Genomic DNA, 19,328 nt, shown 5'->3' with positions numbered 1-19,328 from the left:
TCTTCACTCCTCTCCTCCTCCATCACTCCTCTCCTCCTCCTTCACTCCTCTCCTCCTCCATCACTCCTCTCCTCCTCCTTCACTCCTCTCCTCCTCCTTCACTCCTCTCCTCCTCCATCACTCCTCTCCTCCTCCTTCACTCCTCTCCTCCTCCTTCACTCCTCTCCTCCTCCATCACTCCTCTCCTCCTCCATCACTCCTCTCCTCCTGCTCCTTCTCTCCCCTCCTCCTCCTCCTTCTCTTTTTTTTTTTTTTTTTTTTTTTATTAGCAAAAAACAGTATACAGAGTACACAAATTAAACATAAGAGTACAGTGAATGCCAGGGGGTGTGTACAGTAAAAATTGCATTATACAATGTCAAATATGTGAAGTTTTGCACAAATATTAATAGTAGTCATAGCTTTTTTGTTAATAGAGTTTTTTAGGGTTGAGACATAAAATAATGTGTCACTGTGAAAATGTTTGAAATTGGGTTTAGTGTTTGAGAATTTACATTTATGAATATAGAATTTAGCTATCTATATTAATAGATTAATAATAAATACAGCGTCTTTATCTTTATGCTCTCTAAACAAGCAGAATACCACAATTTCCCATTTCAAGATGAAGTCCTTCAAAATATTTCTGTGTATGAAGTTACAGAAGTCCTTCCAGAATGTCTTTGAGTGTGTACATGTCCAAAATAGGTGTTGAACAGTCTCTGGATGAATACAGCAAAAAGCACAGTTCACATCGATATCCCTCTTGTATTTAGTCATGAAGTAATTTACAGGATAATATTTGTGAATAATTTTAAAAGATACTTCCTTCACCTTGTTTGTTAAAAGAAACTTGTTTGGGACGGACCAGACCTTTTTCCATAAAATATTATCAACAAATTGATTCCAGTATGAAACAACATGAGGGATAGATACAAGTTCTTTCTGGAACAACACTCTAATGTTTTTGTTGCAGTTTTTGTTTTGAGAAAAGCAAATTTTTCCAATTTGTGTTTCAATGACTTTGGGGAGGGAAACAGAAAGTGGCGTGGGCAAGATTGAACTTTTGAATAGCATAATAATGCCTGAAGGAATCGTTCTCTTTCTCTTCACTCTGCGTCCTTCCCCGGGATGACGTCACTGTGGTGTCAGCTGACCAAACAGGAAGTAGCTGAGCAGAGCCGCGACTCCAACAAACTAGAAGATCAGATTCAGCAGGAAGAAGAAAGAGAAAGGTTAGATCTGTCCAGACACGAACTATCTTAGTAGCGAGCAGCTTAGAGGCTGCTCAGAGGCTAACAGGCTGCTAACAAACTGCTAACCAGCTGCTCAGAGGCTAACAGGCTGCTAACCAGCTGCTCAGAGGCTAACAGGCTGCTAACCAGCTGCTCAGAGGCTAACAGGCTGCTAACCAGCTGCTCAGAGGCTAACAGGCTGCTAACAAACTGCTAACCAGCTGCTCAGAGGCTAACAGGCTGCTAACAAACTACTAACCAGATGCTCAGAGGCTAACAGGCTGCTAACCAGCTGCTCAGAGGCTAACAGGCTGCTAACAAACTACTAACCAGCTGCTCAGAGGCTAACAGGCTGCTAACCAGCTGCTCAGAGGCTAACAGGCTGCTAACAAACTGCTAACCAGCTGCTCAGAGGCTAACAGGCTGCTAACAAACTACTAACCAGATGCTCAGAGGCTAACAGGCTGCTAACCAGCTGCTCAGAGGCTAACAGGCTGCTAACCAGCTGCTCAGAGGCTAACAGGCTGCTAACCAGCTGCTCAGAGGCTAACAGGCTGCTAACAAACTGCTAACCAGCTGCTCAGAGGCTAACAGGCTGCTAACAAACTACTAACCAGCTGCTCAGAGGCTAACAGGCTGCTAACAAACTACTAACCAGCTGCTCAGAGGCTAACAGGCTGCTAACCAGCTGCTCAGAGGCTAACAGGCTGCTAACAAACTGCTAACCAGCTGCTCAGAGGCTAACAGGCTGCTAACCAGCTGCTCAGAGGCTAACAGGCTGCTAACAAACTGCTAACCAGCTGCTCAGAGGCTAACAGGCTGCTAACCAGCTGCTCAGAGGCTAACAGGCTGCTAACCAGCTGCTCAGAGGCTAACAGGCTGCTAACCAGCTGCTCAGAGGCTAACAGGCTGCTAACCAGCTGCTCAGAGGCTAACAGGCTGCTAATAAACTACACTAAGGCTAACCCAGGCTGCTAACCAGCTGCTAACAGGCTAACATGTAGTCCAGCAGGGAATGTTCTTCCCTGGAAAATGGACAAAGTCCTGTAGCATGTGGTTCCAGACCAGACTGAGATGAAAGGACAGACACACACACACACACACACACACACACACACACACACACACACACACACACACACACACACAGGCGGCTGTGTCATTTTTTGTAATTATAAAGACAGATCCATCCACAGTTTTCTGACGTGGAAACTCCAAAACTGGAAAAAGCTCAAACAGCTTTATGAAGCGGCCAGTTCCCCCAAAGGTGAAGGAAACTCATTTTGAAATTATTCACAAGAAATACTGGGTCGGAGAATTCTTACAAACCAGATGTGGCTTTGAAGTGAATCCCTGTGCTTTCTGTGAACCAAACAGATCTTTCCAACATTCCTTCCTTTCCTGTCCTCCCTCCTAATCATGTTGGGCTGGCGTGAGACTGGATTCCCCTCCAGACCAGTGATGTTCAGAGTCTCTCTGACATTTTACATGACAGAACGTATCCAGACAGCTTCATCTACTGGTATCAATGAAATTCATCAGCTGGGAAAACATCATTTACATTGCAACGAATGGAAGAGTAAAAAAACCTTTAACCATTTCAAAAATCAGTTTGACCTTTATTTTCTGTCTCTGGAAAGAACGTCAGGCACTGCTCCCAAAAAAAAAAAGCCGTGATCTGTCCCGTTTTCCTTTGATTTGATAGAGCAGACCAGTGGAGATTCAGTTGATGTGAACTTGTGTTGGTTTGCTTGTGTCGTGTTTGATTGCCCCCCCTGTAATCCGTATCTTCTTGCTGTGATATTATCTGTGCCGTTTGTAGATGTTTTCTTTTTAATAAACAAAGAAAGTGACGCTGGCGTTCTCTCCGCAGTATGGAGGATGATGAACTTCCGCCAGCGGATGGGCTGGGTGGCCGTGGCGTCGTACCTGCTGCTGAGCGTCATGGCGGCGTACTACGTGTTTGAGGTCCACAGCCTGAGCCTGGAGCTGGTGCAGCGGGCCGCGCCCGGGCCCGGGCCGTCCGCCCGGCCGCCGCCGCCGCTGCCCGGCTGGGCGTGGGCGTGGCTCTTCCTCCTGCCGTACCTGCAGCTCTTCCTGGTGCTGTTCTCGTGCACGCGCGCCGACCCGCACGCCGTGGGCTACTGCGTCCTGCCCGTCTGCCTCGCCCTGCTCCTCAGCCGGCGCCACGCCGCCAAGCCCGCCGGCCGCCGCCCGGGCCTGCTCATTGACACTTAGGCGGGGTGCTGGTGACCTTTACCGGCCGGCCCCTGATTGGCCGACGTCTGTGGAGGAGAACCGGCGGCGCCGCGGCTGCGAGCCAATCAGACACTGACAACGCCGTGGTTACCATGACAACTTTAATACAGTAATGAACACAGCCGTCCTCAGCTCCGGGGTCTTTTAGCCGCCGGCTGGAGGTCAGAGGTCAGGGCGGGGCCTTCCTCCTCTTCCTCCTCTTCATCACCGTCCTCTTCCTCTCCTGAAGCACAGAAACCATCAGTTCAGCAGGTCTGACTCCACACCGTCACCGAGGAGAACCGCAGGTCCCGAGGGTTCTGCCGGGTTCTCCCGGGTTCTCCCGGGTTCTCCCGGGTTCTGGAGGTGCTGACGCAGCAGTGCTCCTACAGAGATCTCTGAACTTCTCTGGGCGTTCGGGTTCCGGGGAGGCTCTGACTGTTCGCCAGGTTCAGAGAGAACGTGTTGAGGAACGTTCTCCAGACGTTCCCATCAGGATGAATAAAGTTCTCTGAGTTCACGACACCCCGACTCGTCTGTGCTTCTAATGTAACCGCCACACTGAGCCGGGCGCCGCAATCCGTGTATCATTCGTTCATTTGATATTCAATTTAGAATCAAAAAACAAAATATTGAAAAATGAGTCGTTTTTCCTTTTTTTGTTTTTAAAATAAAAACAAATAAATGAAAATTGGTTTGTTTTTCAATATCCCGTTTGTTAAGACAGATCAAATAAAGGAAAGTTGAAATACGGCCGCAGAGCAGACTTTAATGTCATTTTTCAATTTCTTCGATCTCCGTGACCCGGAAGTTGTACCGTCTGCGTTTTGGTTTTTGTCGGCGGGAAAGTGGGCGGGTCACGGGACCCTGTGGGTCAGATTAAGGCCAGCACACACTACAGAATCCCGATCTTCTCCCGGCTGAAGCCGACAGGGTCCGACTGTCGGGAGTCTGAATGAGTTCGGGTCCGATCTTCGTGTCGTGTTCGGGGGGTTCAGAGAGATTTTTTCCGGTCGGAGCCTCTCAGGAGGCGTCGGAAGGGGAGATCATAGATAATGAACATGTTTAATATTTCTGATCGCAAATCCTGTGGAGTGTGGAGCTCTGAGAGGCGCCGATCAGCTCCGAGCTGACCTGTCCACACCCTCGAAATAAAGCTCCCCGATTGGCTGGTGCTGCTGCTTAAAAAAAAACCCTCTCATCTGTCAGAGATGGAGACATATGTGAAATATATTCTCCACATGACAGTGAAAGAGAAAAGTCAGAACTCCTAAACTCAGCAGAGCAGATAGTGAGGGGTTAATCCTCAATAACTGGATCCTCCTGGATAAACTGTATTTCCTCCATTCAGACCCAAACTCCGATCTGATTCATTCATCTGCATCGCCAGTCCTGCAATAATCCCAAAGTAATAATTCATCTCCATTATTAACCATCACGGAAGAATGAGGAAAAAATACATGGAAAAAAAAAACTCTCTGACTCTCAGAGCGACAGAGCGACGTATAATGAAACTTACCAAAGCTCAATGAGATTTTATTCTGGTGTAAACTATCCAATCTGGGGACAAAAAGAATGATTTAAGATATTTGGTGATTCAAAAAAGTACCACAGACTGCTGCTAATAACTTTATTCTCCTGCTCCACAAGTAAAAAAAACAAACAAAAAAAACCCCGCACACATTAATAAGCTAAATTATGATCAAATGTGGAGGGTAAATTACATGAAAATGATTTAAACTATGGTTCCCTCTTCAGTAGCCTGCTAGAACATTTACATTTTCTGACAAATTCTGTAGCGCTGAAGGAGCGATACCGATGTGAATGAATGAACAGAGGGAATGAATGAATTTTCCCTTCTTGAAAATGAAGATGAATGTATGAAGGGAAACGCACAAAGTCTCGTTGGACTAGCGAGATTTGGAAGAGTGAGGAGCGATTCTCTGATGAAGAATTTGCTCGTGTGTGTTCTGCTCCAGAGCGACACACACACTAAAGATCAGGAGAGGAAGATCTGGTGAGATCTGATGTGTCCTCTGTTGTCTTCTCATGTGTGGTCTCTGAATCAGGGAAGATTGAAAAAATCCTGTAGTGTGCCGAGTGGAGCAGGAGTCCACTCCATCTCTGACAGATGAGAGGGTTTTTTTTAAGCAGCAGCACCAGCCAATCGGGGAGCTTTATTTCGAGGGTGTGGACAGCTCTACTCGGAGCTGATCAGCGCCTCTCAGAGCTCCACACTCCACAGGATTTGCGATCAGAAATATTAAACATGTTCATTATCTATGATCTCCCCTTCCGACGCCTCCTGAGAGGCTCCGACCGGAAAACATCTCTCTGAACCCCCCGAACACGACACGAAGATCGGACCCGAACTCATTCAGACTCCCGACAGTCGGACCCTGTCGGCTTCAGCCGGAAGAAGATCGGGATTCTGTAGTGTGTGCTGGCCTTAATCTGACCCACAGGGTCCCGAGACCCGCCCACTTTCCCGCCGACAAAAACCAAAACACAGACGGTACAACTTCCGGGTCACGGAGATCGAAGAAATTGAAAAATGACATTAAAGTCTGCTCTGCGGCCGTATTTCAACTTTCCTTTATTTGATCTGTCTTAACAAACGGGATATTGAAAAACAAACCAATTTTCATGTATTTGTTTTTATTTTAAAAACAAAAAAAGGAAAAACGACTCATTTTTCAATGTTTTTTTTTTTATTCTTAATTGAATATCAAATGAACGAATGATACACGGATTCGCCGCTTCTCCTCTCACGGAACATCAGCCGGTTCAGACCTGGTGAGGCTGCGTCCAGAGCGCAGACCCACGCTCACCGTGGAACCATGTGGAACCATATGGGGCCAGGTGGAACCATGTGAGACCAGGTGGAACCATGTGAGACCAGGTGGAACCATGTGGGGCCAGGTGGAACCATGCGAGACCAGGTAGAACCATGTGGGGCCAGTTGGAACCATGTGAGACCAGGTGGAACCATGTGAGACCAGGTGGAACCATATGGGGCCAGGTGGAACCATGTGAGACCAGGTGGAACCATGTGAGACCAGGTAGAACCATATGGGGCCAGGTGGAACCATGTGAGACCAGGTGGAACCATGTGAGACCAGGTGGAACCATGTGAGACCAGGTAGAACCATATGGGGCCAGGTGGAACCATGTGAGACCAGGTGGAACCATGTGAGACCAGGTAGAACCATATGGGGCCAGGTGGAACCATGTGAGACCAGGTGGAACCATGTGAGACCAGGTAGAACCATATGGGGCCAGGTGGAACCAGGTGAGACCAGGTGGAACCATGTAGAGTCACATGGTTCTACATGGCCCCACTAGGTTCCACGCCACTCTACACAGAACCACTTATGGGTCCATGTGACCCCGCTGGACTTAACGTGAACCCACGTGGGTCCAGGCAGAACCCCGTGGAAGTATAGAGTCACGTGACCCGCCGACCCTCACCTGGCGCGCCGCCCCCGGAGGCCTTTTCCCGCTCCACCAGGTCGCTGAGGAGCCGCGAGGCGGTCCGGCTCAGCTCGTCCAGGCCGCGGATGAGGGACGGGAGGTCGGTCCGGACCGCCACGCTCACGGTGTGCCGCTGTCCGTCCGCGAGCCGCAGCTCGGCTCTCACTGCGGGGGCCGCCATCACCGAGTCCCGCTCCGAACGGAGCGCTTCCGCATCGAGCTCACTGCGCATGCTCCGTACGGTCATGTGACCTGTTCCCAGACAGTCCGGAAATGGGCGGCAGTGACCCGGAAGCAGTGTGAGTGCCGCGGGAGCTAACAGCTAGCGGATAGCATCACAGCGTCCACGGCTTTACCGCGAGTCTGGAGCCCGGAGGGTGATTCGTCTGTCTCGGGGTCAGTCAGAGCAGACCGCCCGGCTCCCGGCTCCTCTCTCCCGGCTCTCCCGGCTCCTCTCTCCCGGCCCCCGGCTCCTCTGGTTCCTCTCTCCCGGCTCTCCTGGCTCCTCTCTCCCGGCTCTCCCGGCTCCTCCGGCTCCTCTCTCCCGGCCCCCGGCTCCTCTTTCCCAGTTCTCCCGGCTCGTGGCTCCTCTCTCCCGGCGGTGCGTTCCGGTGTTGTTGACCGCGTTAGCAGGGAGATGCGAGCCGGTGTCTGTGGGCGGGATTCGAGGCAGAACAGACGAGCCGTGTGTGAGTGTGTTAACCTGTGTGTGTGTGTGAGCCACTACTGACAGGAGGTCTAAACCCATCCTGACTGTCTGAACCTGACCCGGTCAGGCCAGGAGCAGCGGGGTCAGAGGTCAGAGAGCCACGGTGGTGAGCCCGATGACCTCTGACCTCTGCCCTCCAGCAGATGACCTTTGAGCTTGATTTCGGTTTGAGAGCGGGGGTATTGAACCGACAGGCAGACGATGTGTGGATCTGGGGTAACGGAGGTTGGTAGTTGAAATCCCGCTCTGGAGGGAGGGTGTGTCTGGAGACCAGGTCCTGCTTATCTGGGCCCTGCTAATCAGTGTGTGTGCAGCTGTGTGTGTGTGTGTGTGTCCACCCGGAGTGTTGTTGTGAGCGGTGCGGTCGTGTAGTGTGTGTGTGTGTGTGTTGAGGATGTCCTGTTGTCTCCGCCGGACAGAGACATGAGCGAGGACCAGACGGTGTCTCTGGTGGACGTCCTGGAGGAGGACGAGGAGCTGGAGGAGGAGGCGTCAGCGGTGCTGGCAGGAAGCGACTCGGACCACTGCTCCTACCCCCAGGTACACACACACACACACACACAGGTCAACACACACACACACGCAGCTGAGAGGAGTGTGTGTTGCAGGGCTACGTGAAGCGCCAGGCGCTGTACGCCTGTAACACCTGCACCCCGGCGGGCGGCGAGGCTGCAGGCGTCTGTCTGGCCTGCTCCTACAAATGCCATGAAGGTCACGACCTTTTTGAACTCTACACCAAGAGGTGAGGACTCGCCCGTCGGCGTCCCGACCCTGACCTCTGACCCCTGACCCCGCTTCGCCCTCCTGCCGTGCTTCTGCAGGAACTTCCGCTGCGACTGTGGAAACAGGAAGTTCAAAGACCTGCAGTGTAAACTCCAGCCAGTGAGTCCAGCAGCGTCACACACACACACACACACACACACACACACACACACACACACACTAGGGCTGAATTTAAAAAAATCAATGAATCGATTTTGAATCGATTCTCCTTTTAATGGCCGTAGATCGATTCATAAACTTGAGTCGATCTATTGAATGCGTCTTTTCCCCCATAGTGCCATCTGACTTCCTGCGTGACACGAGATCTCGCGCCAGTGGTCCATGGCGGTAAAAAAAGCATCATAGACCAGCGGTCGGCAACTGGCGGCCCGATAATGTCCGTCCGGCCCGCCAGATGATTTTAAGAGTCTGAGGCTGTGTTCGAAACCGCATACTTACCTACTACTCATACTAACTTATTGAGTATGCAGTGCGTTTACACTGGCAGTATGCGATTTTGAGTATGCGAGAAGTTCCCGGATGCATACTGCATTCGCCAGAAATGTTGAGTATACATCGTGTGTTCACTACTCATACTGAAATTGCCCAAGATGCAACGCGACGGACATTTGAATAAACTTTATTCAGTTCACAATGACTGTTTCTTCATGATGTACATTTAGCAAGCTGAGTATGGTTCTAGATTTAATCTTCCCTCCATTGTTTGTGCTCGTAGGTATGTTATGTTGCGAGATTTTTGATTGCATTGACAATGATTAAAAATAGTAAAAACAAAAAACAAAAAAACAAAAAAAAAAACCTTACATCTGAGAACAAGTCCATGCTGAAAGCGACCATGATGTACCGAAGACGGCGAGCCGATCTTTGTTGAAGAGCCGAAAAAACTCTCCGTTGGTAAAGCATCATAATTGGCATAATAAGTGGTCCGTTAACGGGACACCGGTCCAAACGGCGGTGTTAAGAGAGATATATTGCTGAAAGATTGCCTTCTTGTTTTCAAAGTAAAAGCACAGATTTATCACTGAGGTTGTTTTGCATGAGAAAGGGGAAGGGGTGCTTTATTTTGGTGAAAATAACCGGAAGTGTGTTGCTCACTGCGGCTGGCTTGAATTTCTCCGAATTCGTCCGAACAAAATCATAAACGGCTGATATTCGGACAAATAAACGACGCACTCGGCTCTAAACCACCACTCTGTCGCCTAATTTAAAAAAAAATCTCGATGAAGTTTTACATTTGACGAGTTTAGAGCTAAAGTGAAATCAGCTTTAGCAGATCGATTTCTGCTCATGGAAGAAGTGCAATGCATTGTGGGTTATTATGTAGTATGCTGTAGTGTAAACGCTTCGCATACTGTTTGATGGACTGAGTAAGCAGGATGCAGGATGGATAGTATGAGTATGGAAGGATGTAGTAGACAGTATGCGGTTTCGAACACAGCCTGAGGCTCCTGCTTCCCGGAGGCAGTAGCTCCGCCCATCAGCCTTCTTCTCCTGTGAAACAAACCCTGTGCGGCCGCGCAGCACCGCGCTGCGTTCAGGGACACGTCGTAAAAGCGTCCTGCTGTTACACGTCTCAGTCAGCTGTTAGCTTAGCTGTTAGCCACCGACGAACTAGCTGGATTTGAACGATTCCTTCGTGCTAAAATATCGAGACGCAAACTCGGCTTCTGGTGGGAAGAAGGTTTAAACGCTGAGCGTCTGGACAGAACGGGAAACGTCGTTACTGACGGGCGGTTCAGACCGGAGCGGCGTGGCGGCGGCTCGGAGGGAACCAGGGAAACGTGTTCTGCTGGCTTTAGTTTCTGCTTTAGCAGCTGTTTACTGTTTCCACATCCAGCGCCTGACCTGTGTGTGTGTGTGTGTGTGTGTGTGTGTGTGTGTGTGTGTGTGTGTGTGTGTGTGTGTGCGTGTGCGTGTGCGCGCGCAGGAGAAGGACGAGGTGAACGTCCTCAATAAATACAGTCAGAACTTCTTCGGGAGCTACTGCACCTGCAGCCGGCCGTACCCGGACCCCGAAGACCAGGTGAGTCCTGCAGTCCACCAGCTGACCACAGCTCTGCTGCTCATTGGCTGGCTGGAGCTGTGTCTTGTTCCTCATTGGCTGGCTGGAGCTGTGTCTTGTTCCTCATTGGCTGGCTGGAGCTGTGTCTTGTTCCTCATTGGCTGGTTGTCGTGTCTTGTCTCTCAGGTGGAGGATGAGATGATCCAGTGTGTGGTGTGTGAGGACTGGTTCCACAGCAGGGTGAGTCCTCCGGGCGGGGGTCCGGGTGGGGGTCCGGGCGGGGGTCCGGGCGGGGGTCCGGGCGGGGGTCCGGGTGGGGGTCCAGGCCGGGGTCCGGTTTCGGGTCCGGGTGGGGGTCCAGGTGGGGGTCCGGGTGGGGGTCCGGGTGGGGGTCCGGGTGGGGGTCCAGGCCGGGGTCCGGTTTCGGGTCCGGTTTGGGGTCCGGGCGGGGGTCCGGGCGGGGGTCCGGGCGGGGGTCTGGGTGGGGGTCTGGGCGGGGGTCCGGGCGGGGGTCCGGGTGGGGCTCTGGGTGGGGGTCCGGGCGGGGCTGGGGGGAGGAGCTCCTGGCTCATGGCCTCCTGTGTCTGCAGCACCTGGGCGTCTCCGTCCCGGAGGGGGTGGAGCTTCAGGAGATGGTCTGCGAGTCCTGCATGAACCAGAACCCCGTCCTGTGGCCGTACGCCGACGAGCCTGCAGGTAACGCCGCCCGCCGTCCCCCGGTGGCCCCCGGCGGCCCCCCGGCCCCGTGTTGAGCAGCCTCGTGCCGTCCCTGCAGGTGCAGCAGCTCCGCCGGAGGCGTCCGGCTCCGCCCGTCCTCCCGGTGAGGCTCAGGTAAGAGGAGCGTCCCGCCGCCGCCGTGGAAACGGCCGCCGTGATTAACGCGTGCCGACCCGTCAGGGGGACGACCAGGACCAGGACCAGGACCAGGACCAGGACGAGCCCAGCAGGAAGCGGGTCCGCCGGGAGGCGGAGCCCGGCTGCAGACTGAAGGACCTGCAGGCCCGGCCGGAGGAGCGGCGGCGGTCCGGAGCGGCGTTCTGGCCGGCGGCCTGGCGCTCCTCCCTCTGCTGCTGCCGCCGCTGCCGGGTAACGGCCGCTTTGATCCGTCCTGCTAATGAGGCCTGTCCCGCGTCCTGGACGCCGTCAGTGAGGCCTGTCCCGCGTCCTCATCCCGCTAATGAGGCCTGTCCTGTCTCAGGAGCGTCTGTCCGCCGCCGGCCTGTCCTTCCTGCTGGACGAGGCGGACACCGTGCTGGCCTACGAGAACCGGGGGAAGAGCAGCGAGCAGGGACGGCAGGGACACGACCCTCTGATGTCCGCCCTGGACAACCTGAACCGCGTCCAGCAGCTGGAGATCATCCACGGTACGGAGAAGCTCCGCCCACCTGACGGAGAGCGGAGAGACGTCCACCCCGGGACAGGCTGAGACACAGCGAGACACAGCGAGACACAGCGAGACAGGCTGAGACACAGCGAGACACAGCGAGACACAGCGAGACACAGCGAGACACAGCGAGACACAGCGAGACAGGCTGAGACACAGCGAGACACAGCGAGACAGGCTGAGACACAGCGAGACACAGCGAGACAGCGATACAGGCTGAGACACAGCGAGACAGGCTGAGACACAGCGAGACACAGCGAGACAGGCTGAGACACAGCGAGACACAGCGAGACAGCGATACAGGCTGAGACACAGCGAGACAGGCTGAGACACAGCGAGACACAGCGAGACAGGCTGAGATACTGAGACACGCTGAGACACAGACACGAAGCTCTCTGAGAGCAGCACCAGTCGGGCTGCAACTATTACTGGAGAACCTGGAGGACAAGAAATGATCAGATGGTGCGTGCGTGTGTGCGTGCGTTCGTGCGTGCGTGCGTGCGTGCGTGCGTCTCCCAGACTGTTGTGATTGATGAACATATCCGGCCGGTGCTGGACAGGGTTTGCTTGAAGAGTGGCAGAAGTCCGGCTCCGGTCCGGCTCTGGTCCGGCTCCGTTCTGGCTCCGGTCCGGCTCCGGTCCAGGTCCGGTCCGGCTCCAGTCCGGCTCAGGTTTGGCTCCGGTCCAGCTCCGGTACTGATTTAGCGCTGCACCGCCTCCGGTCTTATGGTGCGTTCACACGGGACGCGTCGCAAGCGTCGTGAGCGTCGTGAGCAAAGTCTTCTATGCAAAGTCTATGTGGACGAGCGGCGGGGGCGGGGGCGGGGCGTCAGGAGCGTCGTGAGCGTCGCTTTTTGAGAGTTGGGAAAACTGAACTTTCGATGCGCTGCCGCTGGGCGTCAACCAATCAGAGACGATCCCTCCGGTGCGACGTCACTACGAGTGATCCGAGCACCGATGCGGGCCGGCCGGTGCTGCCAACTTGACGACTTTCTTGCTTAATTTGGCGACTTTCCAAAGCCTCTTGGCGACTTTTTATTGTCAAAAGCAACTAGCGACAAATCTAGCGACCTTTTCTGGTGCTGTGGAGACGTGGCAGGATGCTGCCGTGAGCCCCTCCCCCGTCCCAAAGCACTCACAGCGGTCAGTCTCAGCAGCGCCCCCTGCTGCAGTCAGAGCAGAGAGGAGCAGACCATCAATCAATCAATCAATCAATCAATCAATGTATTTTTGTACAGCCCAGTATCACAACAGCAGTTGCCTCAGAGGCTTCAAGATGTTACATTGGTTGGTAAAAATAAAAACAGTGAATAAGCATAATGGTAATATGTCAATATTCACAGTAAGGAGACAAAACGAAGCAACCACCGCCTTAGACCCTCACATCCGGCAAGAACAAACTCCAGAAACCCAGTGGGAGAAGAAGAGATCTTGGGGAGAACCACAGTATGGAGGGATCCCTCTCCCAGGGACGGACAGCTTTGGCAACAGCTAGCATGAGACAACAAGGAGTAAAGCCTAGGACTATGTTGAGGACAGTCCGTTGGACGGTCCAGCACAAGAACCACGGATCCCAGAAGTAGAACCGAAGCCAGTCCGCGGGCAGGACCGACAGGAGTGTCCTCCCGGTCCGGACGGAGCTTGTTCGTAGGCCCTCGTAATAGTGGAGTCAGCAGCTGAAACTGGAGAAGACTCCCCCTCGAAGGGGGGGACAGCAGGTGAAAAGCAATGAAGGGACTAAAGGGAAGAACATTCAGACATTAGAGGACAGGGCTCAGTGCACCGTACTTCCCACAGCATTCTAGCTCCGAGGGCAGCTTTGTGGATAGTTTAGTATTTAAACTAGTATTTAGTTAGTTTAGTTTAATTTAATTTAATTTAATTTAGTTTAGTTTAGTTTAGTTTAGTTTAGAGTCCCTAGCTGACCTGATCATAGGCTGCATCGAAGAGAAACATCTTGAGCCTAACCTTAAACGTGGAGACTGTGTCTGCCTCTTTGACACCACTTGGAAGCTGGTTCCATAAAAACGGTGCCTGATAGCTAAAGGCTCTTCCACCTAGTGTCCATTTAGAGACTCTAGGAGTCACCAGTAACCCTGCATTTTGAGAGCGGAGTGCTCTGATTGGTTGATAAGGCGTTAAAGCATCTTGGAGATAGGTCGGAGCCATCCCATTTAGGATTTTGTAAGTGAGGAGAAGGATTTTAAATCTAACTCTAAACTCGACAGGAAGCCAGTGAAGAGATTTTAGAACGGGAGTAATGTGTTCACGTCTTCTAGTTCCAGTTAATAATCTGGCGGCCGCATTTTGAACCAACTGAAAGTTTTTTAATGCACTTTTTGGGCAGGCTGCAAGAAGGGAGTTGCAGTAGTCCAGTCTAGTAGAAACAAATGCATGGATGAGTTTTTCTGCATCGCTTCTAGGTAGAATGTTTCTTATTTTAGCTATGTTGCACAAGTGGAAATATGCTGTTTTACAAGCCAGGTTGATGTGTGCTTTAAATGAGATATCCTGATCAAATAAGACCCCGAGGTTCCTGACAGTAGAGGAGGAGGATACACTGACGTTATCTAAGGTGATAATCTGTTCAGATAGACACTCTCTCAGTTTATGGGGGCCTAGTATAATGACCTCTGTTTAGCCAGGATTCAGACGGAGATAGTTCGTAGTCATCCAGGTTTTAATTTCTCTGATACAGTCACTGAGTCTGTCTATTTGATTAGTTTGATCAGGTTTCATAGATAAATACAGTTGTGTGTCATCTGCATAGCAATGAAAATTGATATCGTGACTTCTAATTATGTTCCCTAAAGGAAGCATATATAACAGAAATAAAATTGGCCCGAGCACGGACCCTTGAGGAACCCCATAACTGACCTGGGAGCACGGTGAGGACTGTTGGTTAACGTGAACAAATTGGTACCTATTAGATAAATAGGATTTGAACCAGCAGAGGGCTTTTCCTCTGATGCCGACCTCACATTCTAACCTCTGCAGGAGAATATTGTGGTCGATTGTATCAAAAGCTGCACTGAGGTCTAGGAGAACCAGGACTGAGACTAGACCTGCGTCAGCCGCCAATAGCAAGTCATTAGTGACTTTAACTAACGCAGTCTCAGTGCTGTGATAAGCTCTATATCCTGACTGAAATTTCTCAAATAAACTATTGTCCTGTAGGTGGCGGCAAAGCTGTTTAACCACGACTTTTTCCAGGACTTTTGAAATAAAAGGCAGATTTGATATCGGTCTGTAGTTAGCTAGAATATCAGGATCAAGATTAGGTTTTTTCAGCAGTGGTTTGATTACTGCGAATTTAAATGACTGTGGCACATAGCCATTTTCTAGAGACGTATTTATTATAGTTATGATCGTATTTAAAATAATTGGAAGAATATCTTTGAAAAGCTTAGTTGGAATTGGATCTAGGAGACAGGTTGAGGTTTTAGAAGACATTACAATCGAAGTAATCTCAGCCCCATTTACTAATGAGAAACTATCTAGTATTTCAGGTATTTCAGGTGGAGGCAGTGGCTGGATTCCCTGAGCTTGATCTGAGGAAAGCGCTTCACTGATTTTACCTCTGATGGTTATGATTTTATCATTAAAGAATTTAAGAAAGTCATGGCAGTTTAAAGATTCTGGGATTACTGGTTCCACTGCAGTATGACTGTTTGTCAGTCTGGCTACAGTGTTGAACAGAAACCGAGGGTTATTTTTGTTTATTTCTATTAAACAAGAGTAATATAATGTCTTGGCTTTAAAAAGAGTTTGTTTATAGCTTAGCATGCTACATTTCCAAGCCTTCAGAGATTGTTCTGATTTAGATTTACGCCACAGTCTTTCTAATTGCCGAGTTTTTTGTTTGAGAACACGGGTTTCAGAATTAAACCATGGAGCAACGCGCCTGGGTCGATTGGTTTTCAGCTGCAACGGAGCCACTACGTCAAGGGCAGATTTTAGTGAGTGCATAGCACTGTCAACAAACTGATCACTATTATCACCACTGGTCAATAAGCTCATTTCTGTGAGTTCACAAGATAATGCAGCAAATGCAGGCTGGATCAATTCTTTGTACCGAGCCACAGATTTTTCAGATAATGTCCGTATCAACTGAATTTTATCTTTTTGAGCACAGTAGTCTTCAATCAAAACCTGAAAAGTAATCAAAAAATGGTCTGAGAGTATGGGGTTCTGAGGGAGAATATTTAGGTCACTGACTTCTATCCCATATGTTAAGACCAGATCCAGGGTGTGCTTGTGACTATGAGTGGATTCATCAACACTTTGAGAGAAACCGATACTATCTAATACTGCAATAAACGCATTACTCAAACTGTCACCAGAATCATCCACATGGATGTTAAAGTCACCTATTATAAGGATCTTGTTATGAGTCAATACTATATTGCTTAAAAACTCTGAGAACTCAGTTAAAAAGTCAGAGTAAGGACCAGGAGGTCGATACACAATAATTAATAGCACAGCTTTTTGATTCTTCCAATTTGGACAAGTAAGCGTTAGTATTAAGCTTTCAAAAGAGTTGAATTTAACATTAGTTTTGGGTTTAAGAAGAAGACTGGAGTGGGATATCACTGCCACACCTCCACCTCCACCTGTTGATCTAGCTGTTTGGAAATTAACATAGGTTGGAGGGTTACATTCATTGAGCCTCACATAGTCATCTTGCTGAAGCCGAGTTTCTGTTAGAGCAAGGAGATCAATGTTAAGGTCATTAACTAACAGAGATTTAGTGGAGATTGCTCTAATGTTTAGTAGACCACATTTTATGTATTTCCTACTGGAAGAGTTATTCTGTCTCGTACAGGTGTTAAGCTTTTTACCCATTGACTTTTTTCTAATGCTTTGAGCACTTTGGACAGACTCAGTCTCTGTTAGCCTCGGTAAACCTCCATGCTTGACTTGTAAAAATCCGGGAGCAGGATTAGTGACGGGATCAACAAGATCAACAGAGGAGTGTTCTACACGACTGCTCTGCGCCCGGGGCTCATAGCTGGATTGTCAATTTAGAGTTCGAAGCCGATCAGCCATATTGTGAGCTAAAAGGGCTGCACCATCCAAAGTTGGGTGGATGCCGTCCCTGCGGATGAGCCCAGGCTTTCCCCAGAAGGTGCACCAGTTGTTTAGAAAAATAACTCCGTTTTCCTCACTCCATCTAGACAACCAGCGGTTGAATGATGAAAGTCGGCTATACATTTCATCATTGACCAAATTGGGCAGGGGACCAGAGAATATTACGGCATCAGACATCGACTTAGCCAATTCACACACCGAGGCTACTTGTAATTTGAGCACCTCTGATTGTCTCCGCCGGGCATCATTACCGCCTGCGTGAATCACGACTCGACGGAATCTCCTACCTTCCTGTTTTAAAAGCCTAAGGTTCCCCTCGATGTCCCCCACTCTGGCCCCCGGGTAACACCTAACCTTCACCGCTGGCAGCTTCACGTCTCTAACTATAGAGCTGCCAATCACCAGCGTGTCCAGTTCAGCCGGCGTGTCGTCGCTGAGGGGAGAGAACCTATTGCAGACGTGAAGCGGTTCTTGGAGTGCTACGTGGCGGTGCTTAGCACTCGCCTTCCTCCGGACCGTCACAAACCGGTCCTGGTCTTGCCCCGGCTGCTCGGGACACGCTGCGGGGCTAGGCTTGCTAACACTCCTCTCACTGCGGGAGCGGGCTGCGAGCCCTGCCGCTACCTGGCTGTAGCTAGCGCTGCCCTGCCCCTCACATCTGCGCAGCCGCTCCTCTAACTCGGTTACCCTGGCCTCCAGCGCTGTCAATACACTGCACTTTACGCAAATACCCCTATCGTCAAGGGAGGCAGGGTTCTGACTCAACATACGGCACACTGAGCAGGAAAGAAAAGAAGACAGAGGGGAGGACGCCATAGCGGTCTCGGCGGACATGGCTAGTTAGCATGCTAAGCTAGTTAGCACGCCGGTGGCGCTAACGGCGGAGAAGAGATGTAATTCACGAGAGATCGCTGGTCAATCGGGGCCGAAAGTAACCCCGGGGGCGTAAATAACCCCGATTTTTTGATTGCTTCGTGAATTAACAGTAACAGCAAGAGAGAGACAGCAAGAACTTCAGTCGCTCGCAGGCTTCAGCAACACGGAAAACACTCACCGGAGTGACGTCAGCCAGAGGTGCGCAGCCTCACCAGCAAGCTCAGCCAGACCAGCCAATAGCGACGTTTCCCACGACGACGCGGTCTAGCTTTATTTAACAAATAAAGCCGAGCTGCTCTCCTGATGCGATCCGCCATCGCTGGAAACAGAAATCAGCCTCCCGTGCGCCGATAAACTGACGCGCGTCGCGAGCGTCGTGAGCTTTGTGACCACCTGGTGTCAGCGTCGTGCTCGAAGCATCACAAGCGTCAGCTTCGAGGCGTCCCGAGCGTCGACGACGCCCGCAACGCGTCCGCTGTGAACGCACCATTACTCCGGTCCGGCTCCGGTCTGGCTCTGGTCTGGCTCCAGTCTGACTCCGGTCCATCTCTGGTCCATCTCTGGTCCAGGTCCGGTACTGATCTGCCGCTGCATCGCCTCCAGTGTCCGGTCTGGAGCAGGTTGCCAGGTCTGTGGGACAGAGTGAAGCCGTCCAGCAGCAGAACGCAGAACCTGTGGAGGAAACGCTCCTTCAAACCATTAGAACCAGATTTGCATCATAAAAACACGTCACTAACGGAACCGGTCCACCAACCCACCTGACGGGTTCCACAGAACCCTGACGGTGCAGAAACCTCCAACCTGGCAACGCAGAGCCTCCGGTCTCTGAACGCTTGACTTTCCTGCGGCGACGAAGAACAACCCGTTCTTTCCTCTGACGCGGTTAACGACCAGAACGCGCCGTTGGTTCTGTGTTCTACCAGGAGAATTCAAAAAAGGAATGTTTGGGCAAAAACACGACAGGTTTTATTTTGAAATCTCTTATTTTGGAGCTCATATAAAGTTGTTAATAAAAGAAAAGCCTTTAGTGAGGAAAAGACGGCGTTCGCTCGTTCTGAAGCAGCGTTTACTGTTGATTTATTTAAAAAAAAAATAACAAGTGTAACCCGTCCCCGTCCTGTCCCCGTCCCTGTCCCCGTCCCTGTCCCCGTCCTGTCCCTGTCCTGTCTCCAGGGTACAATGACATGAAGAGCGAGCTGAAGGACTTCCTGCAGAGCTTCGCCGCCGAGGGGAAGGTCAGTTCCTCGCCGCTCGCTCCTTCAGCTCCACAGCCGGCCCGGCTGACCTCCGACCTCTGCTCCTGCAGGTGGTGACCTCCGATGACATCCATCACTTCTTCCAGCAGCAGAGTGAAAAGAGACGACGGGAGTCGCGCACCTGATGACCTTTGACCCCCGCTGTCCTCCAGTCGCACCTCGCTCTCATCTATTTTCACCGTCGTGTCGTCGAGTCCGCTCCATGTTTTTTATAAAACCAATAAATCCGGGTGGAGCCTCGTCTCCACCTCCGTCACCTGGTTTGTCTTCTTTACTGACGAGACTCGGTTCTGTACCGGAC

The 19,328-nt window shown here is 51.1% G+C and overlaps 2 protein-coding genes across 7 annotated transcripts; both read left to right on the top strand.

Moving 5' to 3' along the window:
- The first annotated feature begins 1,100 nt into the window (after nucleotides 1-1,100).
- tmem251 (transmembrane protein 251) lies at nucleotides 1,101-4,103 on the top strand. Of its 2 annotated transcripts, none has more exons than XM_030110594.1 (2): nucleotides 1,101-1,214; nucleotides 3,088-4,102. In XM_030110594.1, exon 2 carries the CDS (start codon nucleotides 3,096-3,098, stop codon nucleotides 3,450-3,452), a length of 357 nt encoding a protein of 118 aa, XP_029966454.1. In that variant the 5' UTR covers nucleotides 1,101-1,214; nucleotides 3,088-3,095; the 3' UTR covers nucleotides 3,453-4,102. The 2 variants fall into 2 exon arrangements, with proteins under 2 accessions (XP_029966454.1, XP_029966453.1); XM_030110593.1 differs by lacking the exon at nucleotides 1,101-1,214 and adding an exon at nucleotides 2,006-2,481 and having other exon boundaries at nucleotides 3,088-4,103.
- Nucleotides 4,104-7,186: 3,083 nt separating this feature from the next.
- On the top strand, nucleotides 7,187-19,283 carry LOC115402136 (putative E3 ubiquitin-protein ligase UBR7). 5 transcript variants are annotated; one of them, XM_030110592.1, is made up of 13 exons: nucleotides 7,290-7,371; nucleotides 7,402-7,527; nucleotides 8,055-8,175; nucleotides 8,244-8,377; nucleotides 8,457-8,517; nucleotides 10,346-10,441; nucleotides 10,607-10,660; nucleotides 11,011-11,116; nucleotides 11,196-11,251; nucleotides 11,318-11,506; nucleotides 11,619-11,784; nucleotides 18,945-19,006; nucleotides 19,078-19,283. In XM_030110592.1, the coding sequence occupies exons 3-13, from the start codon at nucleotides 8,059-8,061 to the stop codon at nucleotides 19,150-19,152; spliced, it is 1,116 nt and encodes a 371-aa protein (XP_029966452.1). In that variant the 5' UTR covers nucleotides 7,290-7,371; nucleotides 7,402-7,527; nucleotides 8,055-8,058; the 3' UTR covers nucleotides 19,153-19,283. The 5 variants fall into 5 exon arrangements, with proteins under 5 accessions (XP_029966448.1, XP_029966447.1, XP_029966451.1 ...); XM_030110588.1 differs by lacking the exon at nucleotides 7,402-7,527 and having other exon boundaries at nucleotides 7,187-7,322; XM_030110587.1 differs by having other exon boundaries at nucleotides 7,202-7,443; nucleotides 8,054-8,175.
- The last annotated feature ends 45 nt before the right edge of the window (nucleotides 19,284-19,328 follow it).

The sequence above is a fragment of the Salarias fasciatus genome, chromosome 15, assembly GCF_902148845.1.
Source record: "Salarias fasciatus chromosome 15, fSalaFa1.1, whole genome shotgun sequence".
Classification (NCBI taxonomy): Eukaryota; Metazoa; Chordata; class Actinopteri; order Blenniiformes; family Blenniidae; genus Salarias; species Salarias fasciatus.
The sequence above is the reverse complement of the archived record's forward strand: the minus strand, read 5'-3'. Positions and strand labels throughout refer to the sequence as shown.